Source organism: Dipodomys spectabilis, unplaced genomic scaffold (genome assembly GCF_019054845.1).
Source record: "Dipodomys spectabilis isolate Male_0828 unplaced genomic scaffold, ASM1905484v1 ptg000174l, whole genome shotgun sequence".
NCBI lineage: Eukaryota > Metazoa > Chordata > Mammalia > Rodentia > Heteromyidae > Dipodomys > Dipodomys spectabilis.
Window position 1 is genome coordinate 10,073,938 of NW_024870851.1, and position 13,637 is coordinate 10,087,574.

The following is a 13,637-nucleotide window of genomic DNA, read 5'->3' on the forward strand; positions in this document are numbered from 1 at the left end:
TTCTGTCAGCTGTGCCCCTTGGTACACACCTAGTGCAAGTCTTAGTGTCCATCTCGGTATACATCCATTATTGGGCCAGCAGGGAAGATTATATGGAGGGTTAAGCTTTGGCCTCCAAGTACGAAACATTTCATTACCAAAATAAGTCATCTGTCTATACCTAACTTCAGCACGGACAGTACAATCTTCCTCATGCTTGGGACCAGGAGAACAGGAATAAACAGATGGTCATGGAAAATGCCCTTAGCATTTAGAAAATGTTTTAAGATTACCCTAATGAAGTCCATAATGTGATTAGTATGTCACAAATTAGGGTTGAAAGTAATTGAAATATTAATCTTGATCTTGGAAGTCACAAGTTTTAAGATGTTTCACTGTTACTTATTATTTATATCATTGGCTATTTAAGCAACTGTAAAATCTGGTCGTTTGGAGCTAAAAATGATTGTTGAAACTGTTTAACTGAGTTGTTGAAAGTCTAACATGAAGAGTTAGTGAAACAAATGACTTTGGTATCATTAGTCAAAATATTTAAAAGCAACTTTTCGTGAGGTTACAATATTGTGACCCCCCCCCAAAAAAAGCTACAATCCCTCTGCATTTCATATGCAAAGATGCAGCGAGATATCTACCTATTACTGGCATATTACTAGGCAGCATTCAGTATTTTACTTAATGCCAGCAACATTATTTTTAAATCAGTTGCTATAATAAATAAACAACTAAAAGATCATTTAATGAAACATGGGTTCTAAATATCAGTTTAATTTCATTTAGTATTTGCCGGTCCTGGGACTTGAACTCAAAGTCTGAGCGTTGTCTCCGAGCCTCTTAGTGCTCAAAGCTTAAGCGAGCCATAGTGACACTTCCACAGTTTAACTTTTTTTTTTGGTTGGTCGTGGGGCTTGAACTCTAGGCCTGGGTGCTGTCCCTGCGCTCTACAGCTCAAGGCGAGCTCTCTACCACTTAAGCCACAGCACCACTTCCGGGTTTCTAGTGGTTTACTGGAGATAAGGGTCTGGCAGACTTTTCTGCTTGGGCTGGCTTTGAACCCTGATCCTCAGATCCCAGCCTCCTGAGTAGCTAGGATTACAGGCGTGAGCCACTGGCACCGGGCTCCACAGTTTAATTTTAATACCTACTGGTTTACTATTAAAACCTGTCCCTGTTGCACTATCCAGGCAACGTCAATGGCTAACATAGATGGTTAGTTGCTGCTTCCAGCTCCTTTCGCAATCTCACGGTTTTCTGGAAGCAAGCTTTTGGGCCCATTAGTAAGACCTGAAACACTCGGTGCGTATGAGCATGTATACCTGTTTGTCAGGTGAGAGGATCCGCTAAAGAGCACACACATCAGCACTGAAATATACAAACACACTTCGGGGAGGGGGTGTTTATTCAATTTCTCTATTCCTGTAAAATTTCCAAGAAGTGAGTAAAATCTACCATCCCCTTCTCTGTCGGTTGGGAGATTGTCATCAGATACAGTAATTACCGAGTACTCTCACCGTCACAGCTGTTCAGGCTTAACACAATAATATGCCTGGAGAAGATGGGACAAGCTTAAACCTGCCACCCATTAAAGCGATCCGGGCGTCACAGGTGTGCGCGTGGAGATCAGAACAACAGAGGTCAGGTAAAAAACAAAAATAGATCAAAAAAGACCTGGATGGCGAAGGTCAGGCTGCCGGCAGGGCAAGCTACAGGCCTGGTCCCGGGTACTTCCGCGGCGGTCTAGGTTCCCTCTCCGGTGCCCCCGGCTAGTATGCAGCCCTCTGCCCACCTGCCGGGGCTAGGGCCCGACAGGCTTCCCTGGATGACGCCCTAGCGGTGGGAATGGGAACTCTCCGCGTGGGCGCTTCCCGTGCCCAGCCGTACCCCGAAAAGCCGAAGCCCCGGGGGGAAGGAAATTCCGACTCGCTTGGCGCACCCGCCCGCCCCGTTCCCCTCTCCGGCTCGCTGCCTCGCTCGCTCCGATGCCGCCCACCTCGAGCTCACTTCTGGGCGGCCTGGCGGTGGAGGCGGCTGCGAGTTCCCGGGCTCCGGGCAGGGACATGGGGCAGGGTGAGTGAGGGAGTGAGGTGGGGAGTGATCCAGCCAACGAGCGATCGGGCTCGGGGTGGGGGAGAGGCCCCGCGGCGCCCGGCTTTCCCGCCCGCGGGCCCCGGGAGGCGGCGCTGGTTCTGCCCCGCTCCCGCCCGCGCCGGGCCGAGCCTGGGTGAGGAGAGGCGGCCGCTTTACCCTCCGTTCATATCCCGGCTTGAAAGGCCAGCGGGTCGCGCGCGGGCCGGGGCCGGTGGGGAGAAGGGCGAGCCACTCGGAAAAGCAAGATTCGCCTTCCCAACTTGTCTTTGGGAAAAGTTTTCCCAGGGCGTTTTGCTGGTGTAAACTCGGCCGGAGGAGCCGGGGCTGCGTAGCCGGCGTGGCGGCGGGTCTGTGGTGCGCCTAGCCGCGCTCCTCCTCCTCTTCCTCCTCCTCTTCGAGTCCGGGCTTCGCCGGTCCCTCCCCGACAGGCGCCAAATGGCTCCCCCATGACCCTCCCCTCTCCCCGGGGCGGGGGCCTGCAGCGCCGCCTCCCGCCGCGGCCGGGGGAGAACCTGTGGCCATCCCGCCCGGCCCCGCAGGTGGAGGCGCACCCCGGGAGGGCGGGCCCGCTCGGGGCCGTAGTGGGTCGGGCGGACTCTTGACGCGCGTCCAGCCCCTGTCGGGCCTGGGAAGGCGCGCGTCCCGCCCTGACCGGCCGGCCTCTCCCACCCCAGCAGTGACGCGCCGACTCAGAGCTGGAGCCCGCGCAGCGCCCCGCAGGGCGATGGACGGCCAATCTGCCCGCGCGCACGACGCCCCCTCGGTGCCCACGCCGCTCGCCGCCGCACCAGGGTAAGCCCGCTGCGCTGCGCCGCTGCCGCTCGCTGGGGAGGCCCAGGGCAGGGAGGCTGCGGGCAGGGAGGCCGCGGCCGCTTTACCTGGCTACCTCCTCCCTGCCCCGTCGGCGGCCTGACTCCCCGTGGCGCGTCCTCCACGCGGCCGGGGAGGCCTCTCTGGGTGGGGGGGGGGGGAGGAGGAGGTTCGGGTGAATTTTGATCGCTTTCCCACTGGGGCTGCCTTGGGTTGACGACGGCCAGCTGAATGCCAAGAATTGGGAGAGGAGTCCGGGAACGAAATTTGCAACAAAGGGCCCCTTGTTGGGGGACGATACCTGTTAGTGAACACTGAGAAGGGATTAAAAAAAATAGTTTTCTTGGCCAAGGACTGAGGCCCCAGGCAGGCCAGCAAGGTGAAGGTGACCATAGGGAGGGGGCTTTCTGGAAGTGGGCAGAGGGCTGCGGGACGGGCCAGCTGTCAGCCCGCATGACAGTTCCGGGAGCTGGCCCAGTGCTCACCTGTGAGTGAGTGAGTGTGTGTGTGTGTGTGTGTGTGTGTGTGTGGCCAATTGCTGATGCCAAATCCCAGCGCAAAGTCGGGATTGCACACCACCGTACTTTTCTTTTTTATCCTCTGGTGTTTGAGGGACTTTGGAGAGGAAGGGGCCGGTCACGTGGTAAGTTAATATTAAATGAAGTATACCTTCTTGCCAGCTATGCTAATCAGTCACCCTGCTAAGCGTTTGGGTAAATAGCAATGAGTACAGGTAGTTCTGCAAGGGATGACTTGGGTCCGGGAGAATAGTTCAGGTGCAACCTCTGTGCTCCCGAAGTAAGAGGTCCCATGGCTGTCGTGTAACTCTCCCTCTCCTCTCCCCCCTCCTTTTCTTTCATTCTTAATTTGGATGCAGAACTGCTCTGAGGAGTACATGAACATCCCAGAAGTAGAAATGTTAAGGAAAAGTTGACTTTGTGTCTAGTGAATAAGAGTTGTAACCTTTTCCTTATTGAACAGTGAAGAAGTCATTTTTCCCTGGAACATGACAGACGTTTCCTTTGAACCAAGCCACAGCATGCTTATTCATTGGAGGCCATGCGAACATTGGCAGCTGTCTAGAGGAAGCGTGGAAAAGTCTCAGAGCAGCATGACTAATCTAAAAATGAAGTTTAGTGTAATGCTTGCAAAGGGGGGAACATTCTTTCATTTTTCTCCAGATTGCTGTCTTCGTGTTCCTGTTTCTGTCTCCCCCCCTCCACCATCCTTTAAGTGGTCCTGTTGGTATTGACCTTGTTCCTCTTGTTTTTGTTTTTTTTTTTTCCTCAGCTTTTTCAGTATTTAGATACTCAGTTCCATAAACTCCCACGTTAGGATCTATAATTAAAGAAACACGCTGAATTAGGAGCTATGATTACAGAACACATTGATAGACTGTGGATAAAAGTGAAGACCTCACACATACGTATAGGTGTGATCATGTTTGTTGAAGGTTCAGTGTTCTTTCTTTTAAAACTTGGAATGTTAAAGAGGCATACGTGGTGTAAAGATTTATCCTAGATAAGAGTATTTGTGAGATGACTGGGAGTGATCTTAATGTGTTATAATTGTTAGGTTTTGGAGGTAAATTTCTTACTATAAAACTAATTATATCATGACTCATAATTCTAACAGCCAGGAAGGCCTAGTTTAGTTTTCATCTTTGCATGTTACTATTCAAAAGAAGTCCCCTGTCCTCTGTAATTTTCAAAGGTTTATATTAGCCATAACTGGTCATTTTAAAGAAATTTAGTATAACTTCATATTTTACAAATGAGAATGTAAAGATGAGAGATGCTTTTGTGACATCCCAGTACAAGTTAGGTGCAAAATCTAAAGGAAACTATGGCTTTAATTCCTTCCTTCCTTCCTTCCTTTTTCTCTTGTTTTCTCTTTCCTTTTTCTATTTTCTTGACCATGGTATGATATAAAAGGGTATTTGTTTTGAGACGAGTTTGTCTCAAAAGTTTGGTCCTAGCTGGCCTCAAACTAATTATAATCTTTTGCCTTTTCAGTGGGGCAGAGCAGCTCTCAAAAATCCACACATTAAAAAATCACTTGTGGCTGGGAAGGTGACTCAGTGGTAGAATGCTTGCCTTGCATGCATGAGGTCCTGGGTTCAATTCCTCAGTACCACATAAGCAGAAAAAGCTGGAAATGGCGCTGTGGCTCAAGTGGTAGAGTCCTAGCCTTGAGCTGAAGAGCTGAGGGACAGTGCCCAGGCCCAGAGTTCAGGCCCCACGACCAGCCAAAAAAAAAAAAAAAGATCACTTGTGTTGAATCATTAATTCTGGGCTATGGTTTGTTTTCCAAAGCTTTATGTGCCGTGGTATGAATCCATGGTAGTTGGATGTGATTCCTTTACTAAGTGATTAGGTCCATAAAAGGGATTAATGCTTGCTTCCTTAGTGGAAGCTGGGTTGGTGATAGACAAGAGTGCATACTTGCAAAGGATGAGCATGACCTTTCTTGCTTGCCCTTTTATGTCCATTTCTCATATGCTTTAGCCATAATGTTAAGTAACCATAATATGATGTCACTATGTAGCCCTCACCAGAGGACAGACAGATATCTCTGTTTTAGGCCTGTATAAGTGAGCTAGGTAAACCTCTTTGTGATGTACCAGGTCTCAAGTATTGTTTTTTAGCAACGCAAACTAAGACCGTGTCATACTCTTTTTACATATCTATTTTAATTAAAATTAGTTCATACCCTCCATCCTATTTGCATTGTTTCTGTTGCAAATTATCATATGGGGAAAAGCCACTATTTTAGGATGAGTAATTATTTTGGCCTCTTAGCTGCTGCTTTTTCTTTAAAACATTCCAAATAAGAATTATAATCTGGATAGGATGATTTGTGAAAATGATTGCAGTTCATTCACACATTTAACTCATTTAGCATCATGCCATTCTCTCTGAACGTTCCTATGAGTTACCTGGGATAGATGGTGTTGGCTTACTTTTTAGTAAGGCCTCACTACACAGAAGTTGTGGTTGCTTTAGTATCAGTAAATACAGTTAGTGCCATTTATTGTCGCTTCCAAAGTCCTCAAGAAGTCTCATCTAGTAGTCACCTCCAGGGGCTTTTATCTGGGTTTCAGGTTTTCTGCCTAAGTCCTTCACTGTCTAGAATTAGTTCCTTTTAAAAAAAAACAAAAAGAAAAAACATCATGCAACAGTATCCATTGTGTATTTGTTGTGAATTTCACAGGCTTGGTTGTTGGCATTTGAAATGAGGCTGAGGTTAGACTTCAAAAGCTATTGAATTGTCATAGTTTCAGTTTTGTTTGGTATTAAAGATTTTTTATTTTTTTATTTTTGCCTGGGAAAACCTGCTGGAGGTCAAAGTCCTGCTATGTATCCCAGGCTAGCCTTGAATTCACTGTCTTTTGCCTTCCATCTTCAGGAAGATGTGTTTATGTTGTTAATAGAATGGTGAGGTGCCATGGATTTACACCAGCTTCTGCTTTGGGTCCCACAGACCATACCAATATACAATTCAATCACAATAACTGAGAAGGTCCTGACACCTTCTGATAAATCTGTAGACAATCAACTAATTAGGCTGTAGCCAGTTTCTTGGTAGAATAAGCTGTAATCAACCTAATTGTTTTGTTGCTTCTTATGTGTTGTTCTGTAACTGTTATATTAGTGGCTAGAGTTTTCTAAACCTGCTCAGTTCTCAAATCCTTGGTTTTACTTAAAAACTCTATTAAGTTTAACTGATCAAAATAATTTTCTGGTGACTTGGTGGTACATGCTTGTAATCTAGTTTAGTAAACAGAGGCAGAAGGATTCTGAATTTCCTGAAAAGAAATCCTGTGTAATTCATATTTCTTCCTATGAAGTGGAAGTACGAGGCAGGTTGGTTTGTGGTTCTTGTTTAGGAGACCGCAACACTACTAAGGCAGTGGTAGTTGTAAAGCTTTGTAGTTGAAAATGATAGGTAGAAATGATTTCCTTTTCTAGCGTAGATTATCTAATGTCAGTAGAGCCTTTGTATCAGAAGTTTCACTGCCGTTTCAGTTACTTGTGGCCAACAGTGGCATGAAAATACTAGAGGAAACATTCCAGAAATAAGCAGTTTGTAAATGTTAAATTGTAACCCATTCTGAGTAGCATGATGAAATCTCAAGGCTATCCTGATACATTCTATCCATCCTGTCCCATCCAGTTTAAAAGGCGAAAGATTTATGCGATCTGAAGAGAAACTAGAGTATAAGATGTGAAAATCCTCCCTTTGTCCAGTATATCATGATGTATAATGCAACTTACTCATCAGTCACTTACTAGTCATCTTCATTATCAGATCACTGACTCAATATAGTAAAGATCTGGGTTTAAGAAATTCTTAAGTTACATAATAATGGCTCCAAAGAGTCATGATGCCAGCATTCACATATACCAAAAAAGAAACCATAAAGTACTTGCTTGCATTGAAAGTGCAAAGAATTTTGAAAGACACATTGAGAGATCATATAGCTTTTGTTATGGTATATTCTATTTGATTAGCCATTGTTGCGAGTCATTGACTGTGTATAAATTATAAATTAAACTTTATTTTAGGTATGGGTGTATAGCAAAACATACAGTGTTCCATACCTTAAGGTTTCACTAGGGGTCTTGGGCTGTATTCCTTATGGATAAGAAGGTACTAAGTCTACTGTAGTAAAGTTGTCCCAGTTCTATTAGTACTGTATTTAGTAATAGGGCATTACTTACCTAGAGAAGGCAAATGATTGCTGACCTTGAGTACTTTATCATTAGAACTATGTGGTAGTCCTTGGGTACTTTACTTTCCCAGATATGCTTTTTTTTTGACACATTGAAATGTAAATGTCAAAAGCTTAGTTGACCTTGCTTTCAGGATCTTAGTGTTTTGATTGTGGAACAAATCTATAGTGGTCCAGGAAAATAACAAAGCTCACTGTAATTTTACAGCTTGGAGCAATGGCATTAATTGAAGGCTTAAGACATGTTAAGAAAAGATCTTGCAGCTGCCTTCTTATGCCTTTATTTGGGTGCTTTATTGTTTCTAAAGCTTTATATAAAGTGAGTCCTTGTTAGCAATTTTCTTTTTGTGTGCTGGTCATGTGGCTTGAACTCAGAGCCTGGGCACTGTCTGTAAGTTTTTTTGTCAAGGATAGCACTTACCACTTGAGCCAAAGTGCCACTTCCAACTTTTTGGTAGTTAATTGGAGATAAGTCTCCTAGACTTATCTGTACAGGCTTCTAAACATAATCCTCAGATCTCAGCCTCCTGAGAAGCTAGGATTACAGGTCTGAGCCACCAGTGCCAGGCTGTTTTATTGGATACTTTGCATAGGTTTCAACATAACAATCACCTGGGGATCCTTAATCCTCTACTCTCACACCTACTCATTTTTGTTAAACTGAATAGCCTGAGACAAGGCATCCCTAGCTTACAGTGCCAATCAAGTGTTTTTAATACACTACTATGCTTCAGAGCTATTGAACTGTTGGCAATCAGCAGCTGAGATGGAAATGATGCTTCATATGCGATGAAGACTGTTAGTCTTCAATTTTAGGGACCTCAACATTATTTTGTCTTAAGATTCCATGTATGCTCTTCATTGTTTTACTCTTTTTAGAAAATTTACCATTATCTTTTTTGAGGAAATATATTTGCTTCATTTTATAGTGCTGAAACTGAGGTTCAGAGAGCTGAATGCATACATTTAGTTCACAGAACTCTAGCTCAGATCTCAACTCTATGTGCTTCATCTCTAGCCATATATTTGCTACTATGGATTATACTAATTTTGGAAATGTCTTGGGATGTTGGATTGTTACATAGAAATAAGAACATTAACTCAAAAGGAACTTGGTAATGCAAGATTTGACTTCTGTAGAAGGATAGGCTGCTGTCAGGAAACCAAGTAAGCGAACACATGGGGCAGGCAGTCCACCCAGATTTTATTCCTATATAGTTACTGTCCATTGTTCTGATTGATCAGAATTTTGGTTCACAATCTTTCGTGATTGCCTAGTTTGAAAGGGGTTAAAAGTTTATCCAAGCAATCAACCAGGACACCTGGCAAATCAGGAACTTCTCAGAAAAAATAATTCTTACTCAGCTGAATTCTACTGTTTGAGGCCAGGCCTCCCCTAGAAAAGAAAGTCTTGCAACAGGATGTGGTGTAATAAAATAGCTTCTTTCAAGATGGCAGCTCTCCTGAAAATGGCAGTGCTCATTTCCAGCAACCTCTTTTGACTAAAAAGTTTCTAATTCCTACATTAAATGGCTAACCACGGTCTGTTAAGTTTTAGTGTTTTGACCCTCCTGAATGCTAAGATTACAAGCATACTTTGGAGATGTTATTATTTACCTACAATTTGGAAATTTCTTCTCATATCTATTATATGGTGACTCTCCAAAGTAATTCTTTCCGTTTTTCTCTTACCTTTCTAGTTTGGAATAGCTTACAATTTAAAGCTTTGCAAGTTTTGCATGGTGACACAGGTCTAATTTTACCGTTCACTGGGGAAGGAAGGCTGAGGTAGGAGCAACATGACTTAGAGGCTAGCCTGGCTATGTAAACAGACTCTATCTCAAAAAAATTAAAAAAAACTTAAAATGGTACACAAGTGCATTATCATATTTTATAAAATTATGTTTGTATTTTTTAGAAGTGAACATAAAAACTTGTGAGGTGTGAGTTGAGCTGTGTCTTCAAGCTCTTAGTATACTGAGCAAATTAAAGACATTGCTCATAATAAATTATGCCTATAAATGTAAATTGCTAGCCTTCTTTTGTCATGACAGTCTGCTATTATTTTTGCTACTAGATAATTATTCAATTTACTTATATCATAATTTCAAAAGTTGAATTCTTTATTACCTAATAGGGAAAATGAAATTGTTTAGTCAAACAATGCTAGACTTCTCCTTCAAAGCCTAATTTCCTCTGAGTGAATTAGAAGGAAACTGAATAACAGTTCTATGACCTTATCTTTCTATTGAAACGCCAGGTATATTTATGAAGTAATGCCAGCCTTCATATTCCTAAGACTTTTTTCATTTAGTTAATATGTCAAAAATTCGTGAGTCCTATTTATGTGCAATAATTATTTTTAGGTACTTGGTCATTTACTCCCATTGTTTTTAGAACTTTACGAAAGAAAAGTATCTGCCGAAAATAAAGGAAACATGATGTTAAATAGAAACAGTACTTTGATGCTATCTCAATATTATATTTATGCTTAGAATTTATGCAATACCCTAACTCATCTGTTAGCAAACTGGCATAGTTTTGAGCCTCTGGTTAAAATGCCTTATCCCTCGCATGTTATTTTTCTCCTTTTATATGTGTGTGAGTGTGTTGATCCTGGGAGCTTGAATTTAGGGCCTGGACACTCTACTTTAGACTTTCACAAAAGATTGGCATACTACAACTTGAGCCACAGATCTACTTTCAGCTTTTTTACTGGTTAATTGGAGATAAAAGAGTCACAGACTTTCCTACCTGGGCTGGCTTTGAACTACTATCCTCAGATCTCAGCCTCCTGAGTAGCTAGGATTACATATGTGAACTACAGATACTGGGCTTTCCCATTTATTTGTTAGTTTATTTATATATTTATTTATTTACTTATGGTCCTGGGGCTTGAACTCAGTGCCTGGGTGCTATCTCCAAGACTGTTTCTGCTTAAGACTAGCATTCTACCACTTGAGCCACAGTGCCACTTCCAGGTTTTTCTGAATAGTTTGTTGGAGATAATAAGAGTCTCATAGACTTTCCTGCTAGGGTTGGCTTGGAAATGTGATCCTCAGGTCTCAGCTGCCTGAGTATTGAGGATTACAGGCATGAGCCTGTAACAGTTGCCTGCCTTCCATTTTTTAAATTGTAGTAAACACTCAAAACATAAAATGTACTGTCATAACTGTTTTGAAGTGTGTGGTTTAGTAGAATTAAGCATATTCATATTATTGTTCAGCCATCATCATGTAACTCCATTTATTTTTTCATCCAGCAGAAGTGAAGCTCTCTGTACATTGAAAGAAAGCTTCCTCTTTCCCCTCCTTCCCTGACTCTGTATCTGTAACCACTGTTACTCTACTTTCTAGGATTTTGACCATTCTAGGTATCTCATATAAGTAGAATCATAGTTTTGTGTGTGTGTGTGTGTGTGTGTGTTGTTTTTTCTTTGGACTGGCCTATTTCATGTGGCATAATGCCTTCATTGTTTATCCCTGTTGGATATGTATTAGTGTCTTGCTCCTTTTTTGCTTTTCTTCCCAACTTTGAGACAGGGTCTCCTTATATAACCCAGAGAGGCCTTGAACTGGAGATCTCATATATCAGCTTCTCAAGTTCTGGGATGACAGGCCTGTGTCATGATACCTGACTTATTTTGCTCCCTTTTTATTGCTGATTTACATTCTTTTATTTATGGATAATACTTTTCTTACTGATTCATCCATTAGTGGATATTTGAGTTATGTGTACATTTGAATATTATTATGAATATTATTTCTACAAGTATATACTTATCTTTTGAAGACCATTCTTTCAATTTGGAGGGGGTTAGTTGGAAGTAAAATTAGAATATCATATAATTATCTATTTATTTATTTTGAGATAGTGTATCTCTGTGTAGTTCAGGCTGGCTGGGCTCAAACTCAAGATCTTCTTGGCTTAGTTGCCTGAGTTGTGGAATTAGATGTCTGTGCCACTATTCCTGGCTCTACTTTTATATTTTGAGAAATTTCCATATTTCCACAGTGACTGTGTTATTTTCTGTTCCCACCAACAGCATATAAGGGTTCCTGTTTTTCCATACCTTATCCAACTGCTACTTTCTTGTATTCTGCCCTACAGAAGTCATTCCACTGGTGTGAGGTAGTGTCTCTTATCCTGGGTTTGACTGGTAGGTTCCCTAATGATTATTGATTTACATATCTTTATTTGGTGATTTGTATTTTTTTTGGAGATTTGTCTGTTCAAGTTCCTTGTACCATTTTTAATCTGGTGAGTTGTTTTTGTTGAATTTTAGGTATTCTCTATTCTGGATACTAATTATCTGGATATTAGTTATTCTGGATAACATTATCCTTCACCTGTGTTTGTAAAGATGTTAATTACACCCAACAGTCACACCACTGCCTTTGTATGCTGTCTATACTTGCTTCCCCATTATAATTGGGTAGTCCAAATGAAGACTATGTGACTTGCAAGGCTAAAAGTTATTTGTTCTCTGACTCTCTGACTCTAACTTTAAGAAACGTTAAAATAAATAAATGAATAGTGATTTTATAGTAATATATATTTTTATTATAGAAGACTTCTAAACTATCAGACTTAAATATCCATTGGAACTAAGTTATTTGCATTTGTTTGCATGATCTAAAACTACATCTTCTAAGAGATTTTGCAGAATGGTAAAGTCATTAATTTTCAAGTCAAGACTAAATTTAGCACACTGGCAGTATTTTTTGAATTTTGCTATTTGCAATAATGGAATCTAAAGGGAATCTGGAGAAACATCCATAAAACATGACTGGTAAGAGACTGATATATAAATATATACAAAATATATAAATGTGCTTAGAAAGAAATTGGCCAAAGGAGGAAGGAATTCCTACCTTGTATTTTGACTCTATACTATTTTAAAAGTTAAGTCAAACAGTCTATAATGTCCAGCATGTCGTTTTGAGAGATACTTCATGTCTTTAAGCTTGACATCACTGACATGATAGATGAATTTTTATGACTTCGCTTGCTAGATTTTTTCTCCATCTGTTATAGTAAAAACAAACTAAAAGTATGGGAGAATAAAGTTTCCCATGTCTATTTATAAAAGGCCAAAGGTCCCCAGTTTTCAACACAAACTTCATATCTGAGGAATGAGTTCCTGGGAGGAGATTCTTGAGGAACTGGCTATAGTCTTCAGAAAATGTGAGCTAGGGATGTTAGTTTTAGCTTTGCGTAGACTTTATATACCTAGTATTATTTATAAATTTAAATATTTTGGAAATGTTTATGCACTTTAAAATACACTGTAGACTCAAATTATGAAGTGTTTTGTTGTGCTTTAATTGTGTGGTCATACCACTATTCCAACAAGAAAAAAATGTAAAGGGAAGAAAAGTGAAAGAAAGTGTGTGGACTCAACCTGTAAAAAGTTGGGAATCTTAGTTCTACTTTGTAGATTTTTAATACATTTAATACATTTTATTTATTTATTTAGTTGGTTGTGGGGCCTGAAACTGAGCCTGGACGCTGTCCCTCAGCTCTTCAGCTCAAGGCTAGTGACAGTGCCACTTCCAGCTTTTTCTGCTTATGTGGTGCTAAGGAATAGAACCTAGGGCCTTATGCATACAAGTCAAGCACTCTACCACTGAGCCCTTCCCAGCCCATTTAATACATTTTAAATAAATGTAATTATGAATCTTTTTTACAGAAATCAAAATTGTCATGGATTATACGCAGGAAGGCAATAAATTAAAGTATTTAGATCTCTAATTCTTGTTCGTTTGATTATTTTTATTGGTGCTATTCTTGGGCCTTGAACTCAGGGCCTTATTGCTGTCCTTGAGCTTTTTTTGCTCAAAACTAGCACTTGAGCCACTGCTCCACTTCTGGCTCTCCAATGGTTAGAGATAAGAGTTAGGTAGTCTTTGTTACACTGGCTGGCTTTGAAATGGGATTCTCAGCTCTCAGCCTCCCCAGGAGCTAGTACTTCTATGTTTTTCCATGGTAATGTTTTCTACTGAAG

General features: G+C 41.5%; 1 protein-coding gene across 4 annotated transcripts in view; it reads left to right on the plus strand.

The window, feature by feature from the left end:
• The first annotated feature begins 1,902 nt into the window (after positions 1 to 1,902).
• The window catches only part of Cobll1 (cordon-bleu WH2 repeat protein like 1), a 132,907-nt gene continuing 121,172 nt past the window's right edge, over positions 1,903 to 13,637 (plus strand). For 3 of the 4 annotated variants that reach the window (XM_042694082.1, XM_042694081.1, XM_042694083.1), the window contains exons 1-2: positions 1,903 to 2,064; positions 2,760 to 2,877. In XM_042694082.1, the coding sequence (XP_042550016.1) occupies positions 1,977 to 2,064; positions 2,760 to 2,877 (206 nt within the window). In that variant the 5' untranslated portion in view covers positions 1,903 to 1,976. Of the gene's footprint in view, positions 2,065 to 2,465; positions 2,878 to 13,637 lie in introns of those variants that run through there. The other variant, XM_042694084.1, reaches the window with a different exon arrangement.